This window comes from Toxorhynchites rutilus, chromosome 2, assembly GCF_029784135.1.
Source record: "Toxorhynchites rutilus septentrionalis strain SRP chromosome 2, ASM2978413v1, whole genome shotgun sequence".
Lineage (NCBI taxonomy): Eukaryota > Metazoa > Arthropoda > Insecta > Diptera > Culicidae > Toxorhynchites > Toxorhynchites rutilus.
Window position 1 is genome coordinate 173165412 of NC_073745.1, and position 18453 is coordinate 173183864.

At 38.0% G+C, this 18453-nt stretch overlaps 1 protein-coding gene across 2 annotated transcripts in view; it reads left to right on the plus strand.

The window, feature by feature from the left end:
- Positions 1 to 17460, plus strand: part of LOC129768002 (armadillo-like helical domain-containing protein 3) — a 264660-nt gene extending 247200 nt beyond the window's left edge. For both annotated transcript variants that reach the window (XM_055769349.1, XM_055769350.1), the window contains exon 9: positions 17126 to 17460. In XM_055769349.1, coding sequence (XP_055625324.1) covers positions 17126 to 17392 — 267 coding nt within the window. In that variant the 3' untranslated portion in view covers positions 17393 to 17460. The remainder of the gene's footprint in view (positions 1 to 17125) is intronic.
- Positions 17461 to 18453: the final 993 nt, after the last annotated feature.

Here is an 18453-nt window from a genome sequence, read left to right on the forward strand (position 1 = left end):
CGTCACCATCGTCACCATCAGATTTCTAGATAAAATGAGCAAAAGATTTAAAATTTGATCGTATATAATAAGATAGTTCAAATAATTCAAAACTGCGATAGTGCGAGATAGCGTATATGCCAGTATAACAGTTAGCGTAGGAGATATTACGATTCGCTAAGGTGATCACACATTCCTTACATTTATGAAGAAAACAATAATGTGGTGGTTACGTAAATAGCACAGGGTGATCATCTTGCTACGGTTGGCCGAAAGTTAGGGTACAAAAGAAAGGAGAACACTAATCGTGAGTTTTGAAAATCAGAAAAAATATATACAGATATAATGTATGCTTCATCCGTAGTATTTTATAATTGCTTTTAAATAGAGCTATTACAAAAACGGAAATTTGTTCGTCCTTCCCGAAACAACATCTTTTAAAATCGTTTACGGCGATGGCTAACCAAGAAACCGCTAATGTAAATCTCGATTTAGTAGGTCAGAATCCGATTGATGAACGGAGAAATAAAGAAACCCAAATAGAGACTCATGTATTGTTATTAAGTGGTAAAACTCCCGGTGCTACTGGCACGAACACTACAGAAGAATGCAGTACTCAACAAACCGAGACTGGATTTGTACAGAATGTGAATCAGCAAAAAGATCTCAGGAAAAGGTCAAAGGTACAAAAGAAAAGGTTCTTGGAACTAAAGAGAAGGTTATAGGCACCAAAGGAAAACGAACACTGAAGTCGAAATCCAGTAAGACCCAAAAAACAGATAATACGAAAAGCAAGCAGAAGACCGCTGGCGAGAGGAATCATGGAGTACATGAGAAAACGCAGAAACAATCTGCAAAGCCGGTAAAGGAAGGATCGACGGCTTCTGGGTCATCGAAAAAGTCAGTAAAAGCGTTGTTGGCCGTACAACTCCAAAAACTTGTAGCTGAAGAGACGCTAATGATGGGAGAAATGAAGCGAAAGAAAGAGTTGATGGAAAAGAAGTTCAGTCTGCTGAAAGAAATGGCCGAAATCGATTCGGAAACAAGATCCTCTGGTACGCGACATTCGATAGCAAAAGTTGAAGAATGGTTAAATGATGGCCATGCGGGTAATATTGTGGACAAAACAGCTCATAATGATGGAATTCCAATTGATCACGATGAAGATGATTCGACATCGAGCAGTAGCCACGAGACATGCACGGAGAACAATCATAAAGTCGATGAGGAACAAAGTAAGTCGTGTTTAACCCTCCAGAGCGATCTACTCCAGTAGGCTTCACAGTGACGCAGACCTCTCATGCACATCACGGTTTAACACATTCTGAAAATAAACTTACTCGTGGACAGATTGCAGCTCGCCAGGTAGTGCCACAAGTTTACCGGCAATCCTGACGATTGGCCAATGTTTCTCTCTACGTATGAAAGTACGACGACAATGTGCGGGTACAAAGACTAGAAAAACATGATTCGCTTGCGGAACTGTTTGAAAGACGATGCGCTCGTCGCTGTTCGAAGCTTTCTCATGTACCCCTCAACAGTATCGAAGGCAATGGCAGCACTCAAATTACGCTTTGGTCAACCTCAGGTTATAATAAACTCTCTCAAAGAAAAGATATTGGCAATGCCTTCCATCAAAGGGGACTCGCTGGATCGACTTATCGATTTCGCTTTGGCTGTACAGAACTTGTGCGCCACAATTGACGCGTGCGGAATGAAAGATTACACGAAAGATGTGACGCTACTTCATGACTTAATCAATAAACTTACACCTTCTCTGAAACTTGATTGGGCGAGACATCAGAGGACGCTGAGGAAAGTCAATTTAGTAACTTTCAATAAGTGGATTTATGCGTTGGCTGAAGATGCCTGTGAAGTTACTGAACCACATTGCAATCGTAAGGGAAAGGTTTACCTTAACGCGCACTCTGAACAGCTCGTTGTCGCAGAGGATACATCGACCCTCGGTGAATCATTAAATAGAACGCGGGTTCCTAGTGCTAGTCAGGCTAGCTCAGGTGAAATATCATCGCATGTGGCAAACACAGATGTCGTAAAAACTGTCCAATTTGCAAAGGCGGATGCAAAAACGTCGGGTTATGTAAGGTGTTTGAGACACTGTCGTATGAAGCACGTTGGGCCACAGCGCGTGGGTTAAGAATATGCCGAAGGTGCCTCAAGCACCATAGAGGAGGCTGCAACGGTAAAGTTTGCGGAAAGAATGGTTGTACCTTCAAGCATCATCCTTTGCTTCACAAAGACCTCGCATCGTCATTCGAAACAAACAGGCAATCGAATCGCGAATCGGAACATGATCTTCAAATACACCAAACGGTTTCAAATGGTGGACTTTTCCGCTATGTCCCAGTACAACTATATGGTGCCAGCAAACATATTCAGTGTTACGCCTTTCTGGATGATGGATCTGCACTAACGCTTATGGACCAGCAAAATAGAGGCAAATGAACTGCAAAGTTTAAAGCCTCTTAAAAACAAAGAAAGAAGAAGAACCAGCAAATTGCGAATGATCTTCAATTGTCCGGTGACATCAGTCCCCTGTGTTTGAGATGGACTGGAGGTACACACCGCTTCGAAGCTGACTCCCAAATCGTTTCTGTTGACATTTCTGGGTGTGAAGGTAGAAAATTTCATCTCAATGATGTAAGGACAGTGGAAGAGCTGCAGAAGAAACATTCGTACTTGAGAGGACTACCAATACATTCATACCACAAAGTACGCCCACGCATCTTAATAGGATTAAAACATGCCAGCGTCACCTTAGTGAGACGCAGTCGCGAAGGAAATCAAGGTGAACCAATTGCAGTAAAAACCAATTTAGGGTGGACGGTCTTCAGAGTTTTGGTAGCGGAGCAATCTACGAGTATGGTTCATTATACTTATCACATATGTTCATGCGAAGATAACCTGCAACAAGCCGTAAAAGATTACTTTTCTCTTGATAGCTTAGGAATAGTGAAATCGAATCGTACGTTTCGTTCGACTGAAGATGAACGCGCGTTATCACAATTAAATTTGCTTACACGATGCGTAGGGGAAAGATTTGAGACGGACCTCCTCTGGCGATATGATGATATTCGTTTGCCGGACAGCAGGCATATGGCCCTTAAACGTGCAAATTGTCTTTGAAACAGAATGGTGGTTCACTTAATTCCATGTCGGCGAACAATTGAAAGGTTACATCAGAAAAATTTCGCAAGTCGAGCTGAATAAAACTTTTCAGCGTGTATGGTATCTTCCCGTATTTCCGGTTACAAATCCCAATAAACCTGGTAAGCTAAGGGTTGTGTGGGATGCGGCTGCGGTTACACATGGTGTCTCACTCAATTCTGTTCTCCTTGCTGGCCCAGATCAGCTCACATCACTCATATCTGTGTTGAAACAATTCAGGGAACATCGTTTCGCAATCTGTGGAGATATACGTGAGATGTTCCATCAAGTTCGTATTAGGAAAGAAGACCAGCACTGTCAACGTTTTTTGTGGTACGAAGATGAAGAACAGGAGCCTAGCACATTTGTGATGCAGGTTATGACCTTCGGCGCGTGTTGCTCTCCGAGTGTAGATCAATTTGTAAAAAATAAAAACGCGGAGAGACAAAAAGCCGATTTTCCGTAGACCTTCGCAACGGTTGCCGACGTCCAACGAAACGAGAAGTGCTTCGTGTACTGATGACTATTTTCGATCCACTGGGTTTGATTGCACATTTTCTCATGTTCCTAAAAATAATTCTCCAAGAGATATGGCGCTTGGGTGTGCAATGGGACGATCCGATTCCTGATAAGCAATTCAAAGGCTGGATGCATTGGATTGGAGAATGTTCGCATTCGGAGGTGCTATCGACAAGAAACTTCTATCAGCAAAAATAATGTTATCCAGATGCACACGTTCGTTGATGCAAGTGAAAATGGTATGGCAGCCCTTGTGTTTCTACGCTTTGAAGAAAACGATAAAATCGATTGTACGCTGGTCGGAGCTAAAACTCGTGTATCCCCCCTGAAATACATGTCGATCCCTAGATTGGAACTCCAGGCAGCGGTGATTGGTACGAGGCTGGCAGACTCGATAGTGAAGAATCTTACTATCGAAATTTCTGAACGATTCTTTTGGTCAGATTCTCGTAATGTGTTGTGTTGGTTAAATTCTGACCACCGACGATATAGTCCATTTGTAGCTGCCCGAGTGGGAGAAATATTAGAATCGACGAATGTCAACGCGTGGAGATGGGTACCGACAAAATCTAATGTTGCCGACGATGGAACTAAATGGGCACGTCAACCCGACTTGACTCCTGATAGCAGATGGTTCCGCGGGCCTGAATTTTGCATTAACTCGTTCGTCGCCCGATTCTCGCTACAACATTATTTTATGTCGTTTCGTATAATTTCGAACGTGGAGGAACGGAAGAAAATCATTGGGACATGTAACGATGATTTTAATAAGATTGCTAGTGTGAATATTTCCTCGTCGGTTCCGGGCATATTATTGACGAAGATTCAATATATATTATATAGTATATTCAATATATTCAATATATTCCACTGAATAGCAACCTCGTAGCCCTTAATGCCATTATGTTTTCGCAGCGCATTTGTACTTTGAATATTTTGGAAAATGTCCCTTTTTTCGGGAAATAGATAATCGGAGAGAACTAATTATTTTGCATTGACATTTTCCCAGCGCCAACAATAAAAAATAACAACAATAGTTTTCGTTTGTAAGAAAAAGCTTGCCGGTAATAAGTTAAATTATAGAAAAAAAGAAAGCAACACGATGGATGAAGGTTTTTTTTCCTGGATACTTTCATTTTTCTGTGCTTTTTCATCCCGGAATGTAAAATTGATGCAGCGTATATGTATATTAGTCAATAAAAAAGGTTTTGGTCACAGTGTGTTTGTGTTTGGAAAATGGCAAACTGTTAACAAAAATCTTGAACAAACAAATTTCTATAGAAGTGAATATAGAGATGAACTTATTTTTACTAAACAATATTATGGTCACGGTGTATGGAAGACTATAGATTTTATAGTTAATCAGAGTGGTTCGAAGACATTATCATAAAGTTCAATAACTTTATTGAGCAGATCAGGATTGAGTTTCAGAATCATGATGTTGTTACAGATGTTTCTTACAGATTTGTTCTCATGTCCGTTAGAGCGTGCTTTAAAGCACTGAAGGACCTTTGCACTGAAACCTGTGTTGATAGGGCCGACAAAACTATCATCTAGACCGTACATAACAGAATTGGAATATATTTGTGTCTCCCAGTGCTTTAGTATATCGAACGGAGCAATACTAGTGCACAATTCTTGTGCCAATTGTCCTGGTAAGAGCCAAGGCCCAAGGCCCAAGGAAGTCATTTTGACTGCGTTTCAATTTCAATTAGAAAAATAATGATGACACATACATTTACTTAAAAAGTTGTTGCTTTTTTGTATAACTTATTCATAAACGATTTATGAAAGAGACTTCCGGGAAAACGTTGATTCCCGCGAAAGAATACACTATACATTTTTTCAGAATTTTTGTGTGTCGTAAGGTCACTCAAGGAGGGAGTATATGAAATTGGAGTTTAGGAAAAAAAATCGTTTGATGCCTATTATCTTCAAATTGCATGAACCGTCAGATTTTATGTCATCTAAGTTCCAGAGACGATTTTTGATAATAACCCTTGGGTGATTTTGCGGTTTTTAAATAACTCAAACTTTGACGTCCTGGCACGTTAGTAAATAAAGTTAGATTTAGATCAAATTTTGCATAGGGTATTTTTTCGCCGAAATCAACAATTTGCAGGAAGTGCCATTCGAAAGTCACATTTTTCCCATACACTCATTGGCACTCTTATAATATGCATAATATGCCACAAAGCAAAAATTAAAAGCTAACATTTTGTGAATGAATGATTTTCACTAAAATATTTCTACCTAATTCTCGCAATTATCTTTCCAATGGCAATCCGTTTTCCTCAGCCCAAGTTATAACTTTATCAGTTCCACATAAGGCTGTTTCATTTGTAACACATCTTTGGTCCTAGAATTGATGAAGTATTCGCTTCATCGGCAGTCGAAATTAAATTTTCATCATCGTAGAGAGATGTGTTTGGATGCAAAACAATGTTGACTATGCCATCGTCGTTCAGAGCCTCAAACTCCACCTCCTCGTCGTGCAACGTATTGCCTTGGTTCATCTATTTCTGCTGAATCAAAAATGTGCGTTGTTTTACAACCGACTACGGGATACATGCATGTTCCATGACTTCACAATGAAATCAGCCGATACCTTGTCTCAAGCCTCGGCTACCCAAAACATAGCACCGTTAATGTTGATTCCCATAACCATGTCATCGAACTATCCTTGGCGTTCAAGAAGCTCACGCATGAGCTTTTGCATGTATGTTGGTCCATGGGCAATGAATATTTTTTTCGATTTTCGAAACACTCCTCCTCCCAGGGGCTCCAGACAATTTCTGGTTACGCATTATGCAAATAAATCATTCCAAAGATTTGTATAATACATATTTGTTGTTTGTTATTTTACATTTGAAGGGCAAACCATTTTTTTTATTCGATTAAACGAAGTAAAAAAAAATAAATACTCCAGATAATCGAAAGTTCCAAGTTACTATTAGAGTTATTAGAGTTGCCTATTCCCTTTACCTATACCGCCAAACGACAGTTTCGGTCTGGTGATAACTTGCATTTTGTCTTTTTTATTTCATTCAAATAAAAAATACCTAAATTAGAAGTACACGGATTTGTACATAAAATAATATCAGACTCCAAAAACCATCAAATAAGAAACAACTTCATGTTAAATGAAATATATGTTTGTATACATACATATTTTTTTAAATGACTTAAATCTGAAGACTAGTTCGGATAAATTAATAGGATGCCCTGGTGCATTATCCAATTTAGCAAAGCCATGTTTAAGTTATTGTCTCGCAAATATTTTTTCACTTCTGTACAATCCTCAAAATTAGCTTTAGTCATCCAAGCATTTTTGTTGAATCTCCATATGAGGGATAATTGATTTTTATTTAGTCCTTCAGAGATAAATATATTAAAAGTGGTTTTAGCCTAAAACCACTCACGGCATTTGCATCAAGAAGCAAAGTTAATCGTTCTCTAGACACCTGATAACCAGACTCAGATTTTTCGGTTTTTGAAATGTACGTGCGATCAGGCATTCGCTTCCAATAAAGCCCTGTTTCGTCTAGGTTAAACACTTGTTCAGGTTTATGATCACCTCTTTGAATAAGTCTCTTTGAAATGTTAGCATATTTTTTTGATGCGGCCTCATCAGCACTGCTGCTTCAAATTTAATTTTTAAGTAAGGCAAATTAAATCTATTTTTTCAAACCATTGGCTTACTTGGAATGTGACATCTTCAACAGATCCATTCTTCAAATTTTCGAAAATAAATTACGCAAGAATGGCAACATGAAAATATATCGTAATAAAAAATGGCCGTTATAACGAAACATTTCAAGTCGTAAATCGAAAAGTGCCTTAATGTAACATGGCCGTATAAAGAGCGGCCGTATAGCGAGGTATGAGTGTATTGTATTTCCAACACAATTGTTGGAAAATAAGTATTGTTGATTGAATAACAAGTCCAAACGAAGGGTGGTCCATTCCGCCCTGCCTGGTAATATTGTTCCTATCTACCCTATATATTTCCATTATGAAATGGTGAACCTTACTGAAGAGATGACGTCGTTTGCTGTCCCTATCGGTCTACTTTTGTCCCTATTGAAATAGACGTTATATGTATATAAGCCCCTCAATAAATGCTCAAGATACTCAGGGGTTTTCTCACATGCATAACTAGCACACAAAGTCAGCGAATGACATGTACATTTTACGACTATTTGATCGATTTTTATCAAGCGCATTACGGAATTCGAATCATAAAGAACGCTTTCAGACGATCCTTGTAAGTAATTCCGTCTTCATGAAACTAATCAATTATTATGCTTTTATAATCAGCAGCACCAAGGCGAGGGCGGTTCGATAAGTACTTAGCCTCATCGCCCGATTGAGTAAGTATCGCAAGAGATCCTTATCCTTATCTACACTTATCGTGTAGTTCATTCTCGTAAGGCTTTTGTAGGCTGAGTAGTTATCGGACCGCCCTCGTAAAAGTCGTCTTGTATCTTAATGCTTCAAATGTAAGAAATTTCACACGCGGACAAAAATGTTCCAATTTGTACTTTTTGACGAAAATCTGTACCCTGTACGGTATAAAATCTGTACCAAAAATAACGAAAAACTCTGTACCTTTCTAGATTAATCTATACGTGTATTAACACTGCTTGTGACTTTACACATTTTCTGATCGGTTGTTTCTGTTACAGTTGTTTTCGGGCGTGATTTTATATAGGCATATGGTAAATGATGTTAGTTTGTCCAGTCGAAAATATGATCTTGAACTATATTTTCAATCTACCACCAAACGTATTCAGACCATTTCAGGATTATGACACAAATATTGTAAACATCATGTTGCACAGCATTTGTATCAGATTTATATATCTAAATCACGTAATTACAGTAATCATTCAATAACTGAACCTGGTTTAACTGGAATGCTTTTGAGCTGGACGAACGTTAACGGGGTCTTGTCCCAGTTAGAAAGTAGAAGTTCGTAAACAATTGTCGCCTTTTTAAATTTGAAGATTCGCAGTTTTAGTTTGTTTAGTTTTAGATGTTATAAAAATTAACATTTTTTTTGGGAGGAGGCGATCTGGCGTAGTGGTAACATCCATACCTCTCTCGCAGAGATCACGAGTTCAATTCTCGCTCCCGACATTCTTACATAAAATGGAAGTAAAAGTGACGAACCAGCCGAAATGTGTTGAAAATCACTACAATAGAGAAAAAAAATTAACCACCGTTCAAAAAGGACACACGGTTCTTTTCTGAGCCGTAGCTCTTTTTAAACCGCGGTTCATTTAGGAGCCGTTCATTTGAGAACCACGGTTCAAAAAAGAACAGCGGTTCATAAAAGAACCGTGTTTCTTTTAAGAGCCGGTTTATTGATAAAGAACCGTGAATCGTACGCTCGTTCTGACGAGCCGTGGCTTGCGGTAATGCGGAAGAAATATGTTTCCCATGCTGCTATTTAAGCGGTTTCATTCAACTGTTTGTATGTTTGTAAATATTGGCGAATAACATATTTTCTCGAAACCCCATTAATATGGGTATCTAATGAATAGACTTGACTAGTAGGACACAGTTATTTATGTAAAATAGAAATCCAAGATGGCGGACGTTACAAAATGACAGACAACTAATTTCGTCAAAACCCCCTTCAATATGAATATCAAATGAAAGGGCTTGACTAGTAGAATACGGTTATTTATGAAAAATGCAAATCCAAAATGGCCGCCACCCCGCCAGTTACAAATACGGGAGGCGTTTCGGATTTTTTAAAAAGCAAACGTTTCGTTCGGATTTCTAGTTAAGACTAAATTTGATCCTGCTCGATTTAGTTTACATTTTTTGATTGACTTTTTTATTTTTATACTTAAAGCTATCATCTCTAATTCTAAGAATATATGTGCTGATCTGAGTCAGAATAAAATGTGTTTTGGCATTCTGCTCGCTGCTCGCGTGGTAATTGCGGTGCGGTTTATTTGCTAGCAAAGTATAGCGTCGCGGGTCTGGTGATAACTTTCATTTTATCTTTTTTATTTCATTCTAATCAAAAATACCTCAATAAGAAGTACACGGATTTGCACAGACTCCAAAAACCATCAAATAAGAAACAACTTCATGTTAAATGAAATATATGTTTGTATACATACATATTTTTTTAAATGGCTTAAATCTGAAGACTAGTTCGGATAAATTAATAGGATGCCCTGGTGCATTATCCAAAATTAGCAAAGCCATGTTGCTTAAGTTATTGTCTCGCAAATATTTTTTCACTTCTGTACAATCCTCGAAATTAGCTTTAGTCATCCAAGCTTTCTTCTTGAATCTCCATATGAGGGATAATTGATATATATATTAAAAGAGATAATTTGCATCAAGAAGCAAAGTTAATCGTTCTCTAGACACCTGATAACCAGGCGCAGATTTTCGGTTTTTAAAATGTACGTGCGATCTGGCATTCGCTTCCAATAAAGCCCTGTTTCGTCTAGGTTAAACACTTGTTCTGGTTTATGATCACCTCTTTCAATAATTCTCTTTGAAATGTTAGCATATTCCTTTGATGTGGCCTCATCAGCACTGCTGCTTTAAATTTCATTTTTAAGTTCTTCTTCTTCTTCAATGGTACTAACGTTCCTAGAGGAACTTCGCCGTCTCAACGTAGTATTACTTGCGTCATTTTTATTAGTACTTAGTTGAGATTTCTATGCCAAATAACACGCCTTGAATGCATTCAGAGTGGCAAGCTCTAGAATACGCGTGATCGCAGTGCAAGTCGGAGGAAATTTCTTTGACGAAAAATTCCCCGACCAGAACGGGAATCGAACCCGAATACCCGGCATGTTAGTTATGACGCTAAGCACTCGACCACGGGAGCACGGTCATTTTTAAGTTAGGCAAATTAAATCTATTTTTAATTTTTTCAAACCATTCTCGGCTTATTTGGAATGTGACATCTTTAATTAACAGAGCCATTCTTCAAATTTTCGAAAATAAATTACGCAAGATTGGCAACATAAAAATATATCGTAATAAAAAATGGCCGTTTTTTTATATAAATCGTTTATTTTTACAGGCTCAGTTACATTAGTTTAAAGGAGCCGAATTCTTAAATATATGTTTTAAAACTATACATAAATAATTTTCCTAACACTATGGTTAGTAAGATGGAAAACCGATTACTCGCGGTTTACTCGAGTTTAGAGGGTGACATATTCTTTCAGGAAAGGGATGGGATATAAGGGAATTGTTACAATGTTGATGATCACACTCGATTCTTAAATCTATTCGTATATCTATTGTATATTTACATTTCAACTTATTTTGCTGTTTATACCAAGGGGGCCAAAAAAATTGCCGTTATAGCGAATCATTTTAGGTCGTAAATCGAAAATGTGCCTTAACCCTTTCATTACGGCAGTGAGCTCCGTAAATTGAACTCGTGATCTCTACGAGAGAGGTATGGATGTTACCACTACGCCAGATCGCCTCCTCCCAAAAATAATGTTAATTTTTATAACATCTAAAACTAAACAAACTAAAACTGCGAATCTTCAAATTGAAATGGCGACAATTGTTTACGAACTTCTACTTTCTAACTGGGACAAGACCCCGTTAACGTTCGTCCAGCTAAAAAACAGTCCAGTTAAACCAGGTTCAGTTATTGAATGATTACTGTAATTACGTGATTTAGATATATAAATCTGATACAAATGCTGTGCAACATGATGTTTACAATATTTGTGTCATAATCCTGAAATGGTCTGAATACGTTTGGTGGTAGATTGAAAATATAATTCAAGATCATATTTTCGACTGGACAAACCAACATCATTTACCATATGCCTATATAAAATCACTCGTAAAAGTCGTCTTGTATATTAATGCTTCAAATGTAAGAAATTTCACACGCGGGAAAAAATGTTCCAATCTTTACTTTTTGACGAAAATCTGTACCCTGTACGGTATAAAATCTGTACCAAAAATAACGAAAAACTCTGTACCTTTCTAGATTAATCTATACGTGTAGTAACACTGCTTGTGACTTTACACATTTTCTGATCGGTTGTTTCTGTTACAGTTGTTTTCGACCGTAATTAACACTTTGGCGACACCACAGTGGTTACGTACGAAAACTAGCGTCCGACTGCCGGCGACACCACAGTGGTACGTGCGCTTAGTGTCTCACTGGCCGGCGACAGCACTTTAGTATCGTTTGAATTCTGTTGGGATTTTGTTTAGGTAACATTAACCTACACACGCCTACAAGTTTTTTTGACGTAGGACTACGTCTTTCATTTCTATACCGGGGTGTAAAATCAAAGTTTCGAAAACGAAAGCGTTACGCCGGAGACCGAGATTTTGAGCGTTAATAGCTCCTAAACAACTGAACGAAATGGTATGATGAACACTTCATTCGAAAGATAAAATGTCTACGCGTTATATACTTGTTACTTTTTGATCCAAAAACTTGTTTCAATAGTCTTAAAATTGCTTTCAAAACAGGCTATTGAAATCACCAATCGGTATATAAGCGAGCGGCGCTCGGAAATCCACTCAGTTCTAATTGAACAGCGATTGGAGCATGTTGTCGCTGTTGCGGTGAAGCTCTTTATTTATCATGAAAGCGCGGATGAACGGTGTCACCAAGAGCCTGTTTGTGCACCCTAGGCCAGAAGGGAATCTATCAGGAGGAGAGTGATGCCACAAACGGTTCCCTGGGAAGACATCGCTACACACACATACACGCGCGGCTATTAACAGGTGGTTATCGAGTTGGCATTAACCAATGGTGGGCTTCCAGTATCGAGGAAAATGTGGAAATATCTAATCGTTACTGAAAATAATCTGCCAGTTCCTTTGGGAATTTTCAAAATATATTCATGTGAAAAAGTTTAATTGAATGTTTTCTATCCATGTAACACTGTGACCAAATACATTTGGTTTTGTGGTTTTTCAATCAATCGCAATTAACAGGATAGCTTCAGAAGATTATTCTTCCCCATCAGTAGGATATTTCCGTATCCAATATTGTATGCGCCCGCAATCGATTATTGCTCAGTCGCCGAAAGTTCCGAGCTCAGATAGTTCATTCCCCTCGAGTTTGCCTTCCAAATTGCCATCGTAAACCACACCTTCTCTCGATTCAATCACACACAAAAAGCATACTTAAGCGATATTCTGGTGGTGAGACACATTCATTTTTCGTGAGGACATCGACAAGACAACATCGTTGCCTAACGTGCTGGAGGAGGTGGACGGCGAAGGATCGACACATACACGCGCAGAACTCTTTCCGTTAGGATGCCATTCAGCATCGAGAAAGTTCCGGAAAGATCTAATCAATGCTGGAAAATAATCTGCCAGTTCCTCTGGGAATTTTCAAAATATATTCATGTGAAAGAGTTTAATTGAATGTTTTCTATCCATGTTACACTGTGACCAAATATGTTTCAATCAAGTGCTATTAATAGGTGGTTATCGAGTTGGCATTAACCACTGGTGGGCTTCCAGTATCGAGGAAAATGTGGAAATATCTAATCGTTACTGAAAATAATCTGCCAGTTCCTTTGGGAATTTTCAAAATATATTCATGTGAAAGAGTTTAATTGAATGTTTTCTATCCATGTAACACTGTGACCAAATACATTTGGTTTTGTGGTTTTTCAATCAATCGCAATTAACAGGATAGCTTCAGAAGATTATTCTTCCCCATCAGTAGGATATTTCCGTATCCAATATTGTATGCGCCCGCAATCGATTATTGCTCAGTCGCCGAAAGTTCCGAGCTCAGAGAGTTCATTCCCCTCTAGTTTGCCTTCCAAATTGCCATCGTAAACCACACCTTCTCTCGAGTCAATCACACACAAAAAGCATACTTAAGTGATATTCTGGTGGTGAGACACATTCATTTTTCGTGAGGACATCGACAAGACAACATCGTTGCCTAACGTGCTGGAGGAGGTGGACGGCGAAGGATCGACACATACACGCGCAGAACTCTTTCCGTTAGGATGCCATTCAGCATCGGGAAAGTTCCGGAAAGATCTAATCATTGCTGGAAAATAATCTGCTAGTTCCTCTGGGAATTTTCAAAATATATTCATGTGAAAGAGTTTAATTGAATGTTTTCTATCCATGTAACACTGTGACCAAATATATTTCAATCAAGTGCTATTAACAGGTGGTTATCGAGTTGGCATTAACCACTGGTGGGCTTCCAGTATCAAGGAAAATGTGGAAATAACTAATCGTTACTGAAAATAATCTGCCAGTTCCTCTGGGAATTTTCAAAATATATTCATGTGAAAGAGTTTAATTGAATGTTTTCTATCCATGTAACACTGTGACCAAATATGTTTCAATCAAGTGCTATTAACAGGTGGTTATCGAGTTGGCATTAACCACTGGTGGGCTTCCAGTATCGAGGAAAATGTGGAAATATCTAATCGTTACTGAAAATAATCTGCCAGTTCCTTTGGGAATTTTCAAAATATATTCATGTGAAAAAGTTTAATTGAATGTTTTCTATCCATGTAACACTGTGACCAAATACATTTGGTTTTGTGGTTTTTCAATCAATCGCAATCAACAGGATAGCTTCTGAAGATTATTCTTCCCCATCAGTAGGATATTTCCGTATCCAATATTGGATGCATAAAACCTTGTGGCTCCAACGTAACGCTCTCGTTTTCGAAGTTCTCCAAATATTCATTCATTCAGAATGAATTCAGATTCAACTTCAAACAAATGATCTCTAAATCAACGATAGTCCTACGTCACCCTTGCGGTTTTACCATAGATATAACCCACTTCCTGTTTTTTATTATAAAAACAGGAAGTGGGTTATATCTATGGTAAAACCGCAAGGGTGACGTAGGACTATCGTTGATTTAGAGATCATTTGTTTGAAGTTGAATCTGAATTCATTCTGAATGAATGAATATTTGGAGAACTTCGAAAACGAGAGCGTTACGTTGGAGCCACAAGGTTTTATGCATCCAATATTGGATACGGAAATATCCTACTGATGGGGAAGAATAATCTTCAGAAGCTATCCTGTTGATTGCGATTGATTGAAAAACCACAAAACCAAATGTATTTGGTCACAGTGTTACATGGATAGAAAACATTCAATTAAACTTTTTCACATGAATATATTTTGAAAATTCCCAAAGGAACTGGCAGATTATTTTCAGTAACGATTAGATATTTCCACATTTTCCTCGATACTGGAAGCCCACCATTGGTTAATGCCAACTCGATAACCACCTGTTAATAGCCGCGCGTGTATGTGTGTGTAGCGATGTCTTCCCAGGGAACCGTTTGTGGCATCACTCTCCTCCTGATAGATTCCCTTCTGGCCTAGGGTGCACAAACAGGCTCTTGGTGACACCGTTCATCCGCGCTTTCATGATAAATAAAGAGCTTCACCGCAACAGCGACAACATGCTCCAATCGCTGTTCAATTAGAACTGAGTGGATTTCCGAGCGCCGCTCGCTTATATACCGATTGGTGATTTCAATAGCCTGTTTTGAAAGCAATTTTAAGACTATTGAAACAAGTTTTTGGATCAAAAAGTAACAAGTATATAACGCGTAGACATTTTATCTTTCGAATGAAGTGTTCATCATACCATTTCGTTCAGTTGTTTAGGAGCTATTAACGCTCAAAATCTCGGTCTCCGGCGTAACGCTTTCGTTTTCGAAACTTTGATTTTACACCCCGGTATAGAAATGAAAGACGTAGTCCTACGTCAATAGGTGGGGAAATACGGATATATTAAGAAGAACTTCAATTATATCTTTCGAAACTCATATTTCTCCAATCTTAAATACAGTTCCTTACATTTCAATATACTGTTTTTCGAATTATTCGGCCGAATGTTTTTCAATGTTTTTACTAAAATTAAAACAGATCGGAAAGTAGAACATTTTTCGAAGATTATGTGGGAGAAATATGGACAGTTTTGTAATATTTACGCATGTATATGGTCGAAATTTAATGAAAGTGAGAAATAGGAAACTCAATAACAAATAAAATATCTACTAAAAAAAAAATTCTAAAACCGGACAATCCATGATCAAAAGTGGATAATACATGATTTCTCTTTGAAGAAAAACATTGACATTATTACCAACTAGAGACTTGGGGATTTTCAACAAACCCAAACCTGATTGCATATGATTTTCACGAAGAAAGATCAATTTGCATTTAATAGTTGCGTGAAAACATGCAAAATCGGACAAACCAACATCATTTACCTTATATGTTAGCATATCAAATTAATATATATCTGCGTATACCACCGGTGATCAGGCATCGGAACACTCGCATCGATTTCCACTCAGCGCGGGTAAACGATAGCAGACGAGTAGCAGTCGTCTGCTATCGTTTACCCGCGCTGCGTTATTTTGTTCACTTTGATGAACGGTTCACTCACTAACCGTTCATCTACGTGAATCAGTTCTTTTGAACCGTTCTTTCGTTCAGCGGTATTAAGAACAACATAGAATGTTGGCTGGAACCCAACATCAATAGACAGCTATTAATTGATATCGTTGGATTGGATAGTGTACGTATGGTATTTATGTAATAATTTGATCCGCACAAAATATGTGCAATTTTTCATATTCTCTTTTTGGACAACACACTGGTTCCATTTAAGATTACATATTTTATAATGTTCATTCAGGGAAAAAAATCAACAGCGATTTTCACTAACAATCAATCATACAAACAATCACAATAACACGTACACGCAATAGGCCAATCAATGAATTGAAAGCCACGAAAAAACTTTTTTCTCAACATGCCCTCACTATAAAATTTTATGTTTACCTAATCCATGAATCGCCCCAGCTTCCCCCAGATTTTTTTCTGATAATCACGAAATATATGAATATTAGGCGGAATTGAAAGAATACATGTAATTGAAAATATATATTTTTGCTTTTAAAACTACGAAAATCTAATTTAATTTTTAACACAAAATTGAGTATACATTAACAAAATAAACCCAGCGTTAGATGCATTTTGCTCATCATGACATATCGTTTTATTTTCCTTACAAGCGTTCTCGTTATATTTGTTCATTCCGTCCAGCGCAAATTAGTTCAGCTGCACTAGTTCGTTCGCAAACAATTCGCCCGCAAACACTTCGTTCTCAAACAGTTCGTTCCCAAACAGTTCACTCTCAATCAGTTCTTTCCCATACAGTTCACTCGCAAACCATTCGTTCTGAACCAGTTCGTTCACAAGCAGTTCACTCTCACACAGTTCACTCGCAAACCGTTCTTTCGGAATCAGTTCGTTCACAAACCTTTCGCTCGCAATCAGTTCGTGGGGAGAACTACGGTTCTTTGAAAAAGAACGACCGTTCGTTCACTCTTTTCGGCGAACTAGTTCGTTCGTACCGTTCGTGAACGGTTTGCCCATCTCTAATTTTTTCAAACATTTATCTATTTACAGGTTAAAATTAAAGAATGGCTATCCGCAGAAGAGCTTTCGACACCTACGGAGGAGCAAATATTATTTCAAATACAGAAAAATTATGACCTCACCCTTAAACTTCAAAGTTCATTAGACGTTTTTCCGAGATATACTGAGAAACCTTATAAATTATTTTTCCAAATTCTAGTTAAGGATATAGTTGTAGATACCCGTAAGTCCGTGGAAAATGTAGCGAAAATATTTAACAAAAATCGGAGAAATAATGAACATTACCAAGACAGTTAATTTACTGACGATTATGTTGTAGATCATAATGCAGATTTGTTTCGCGAATAAAAACAAGTCTGATGGGGTATTTTGTTTCAAATGAATAATAAATATCCAGAAATGAATTCCACAGACATTAGTTTTATTTCCTAGTCGACATGTAACGATTTAAAAATCAATTAGTTCACAGTCTACAGAATGCGCGTGGCGTTTGTATATTTTTACACTTCGGCGTCCGGCGACACCACTGTGGTTACGTACGACAACTAGCGGCTGACTGCCGGCGACGCCACAGTGGTTACGCGCACATAGTATCTCAGTGGCCGGCGACAGCACTTTAGTATCGTTTACATTCTGTTGTGGTTTTGTTTAGGTAACAATAACTTACACACGCTAACAAGTTTTATGTTTTTATAAGTAGGGGAGGTGGAGAAATACGGACATATTAAGAAGAACTTCAATGATACCTTTCGAAACTCATGTTTCCCCAAACATGAAAGCAGTTTTTTGCATTTCAGTATACTGTTTTTCGAATTATTCGGCTGAATGTTTCTACTAAAATTAAAACAGACCGAAAAGTAAAATTAGATTAGTAAAACTTAAAAATTAATTATTTCCCGATAATGTAAAGAACGGGCGGCGACAACCCAAGTAATCCGAATTTGCGCTGCCGGCATCAAGCGAATATTTGTTTACGAGACGTGCGGACGCCAAAGTGTTAATAAATATGTGTAAACTACAGTCTGGTTTAGATCATTAGTGAACGCGTACGTGAACTATTAGTGAAACGTTAATTTGATTCAATATGGCCAATCGCCTCCTAAGTGTCTGGCCTAAGTGACCATCACCACTGTTGCCGCAAGTCTACCGATCTACTACCGTACGAATTTGTTTAAAAATGCCTAATGTAGTGTGTATTATTAACCATCAATTTATTATTCTAGATTCCACTTCCGTGGCGATTTTGGGGTTTCTAACACCAAAAACGCAAATGCACTAAATTGTAAGATGTGAATGATAAAATTGTCATAAAACCCAATCAAAACTTGTTTCTCAGCCTTGAAACAGATAAATACGTT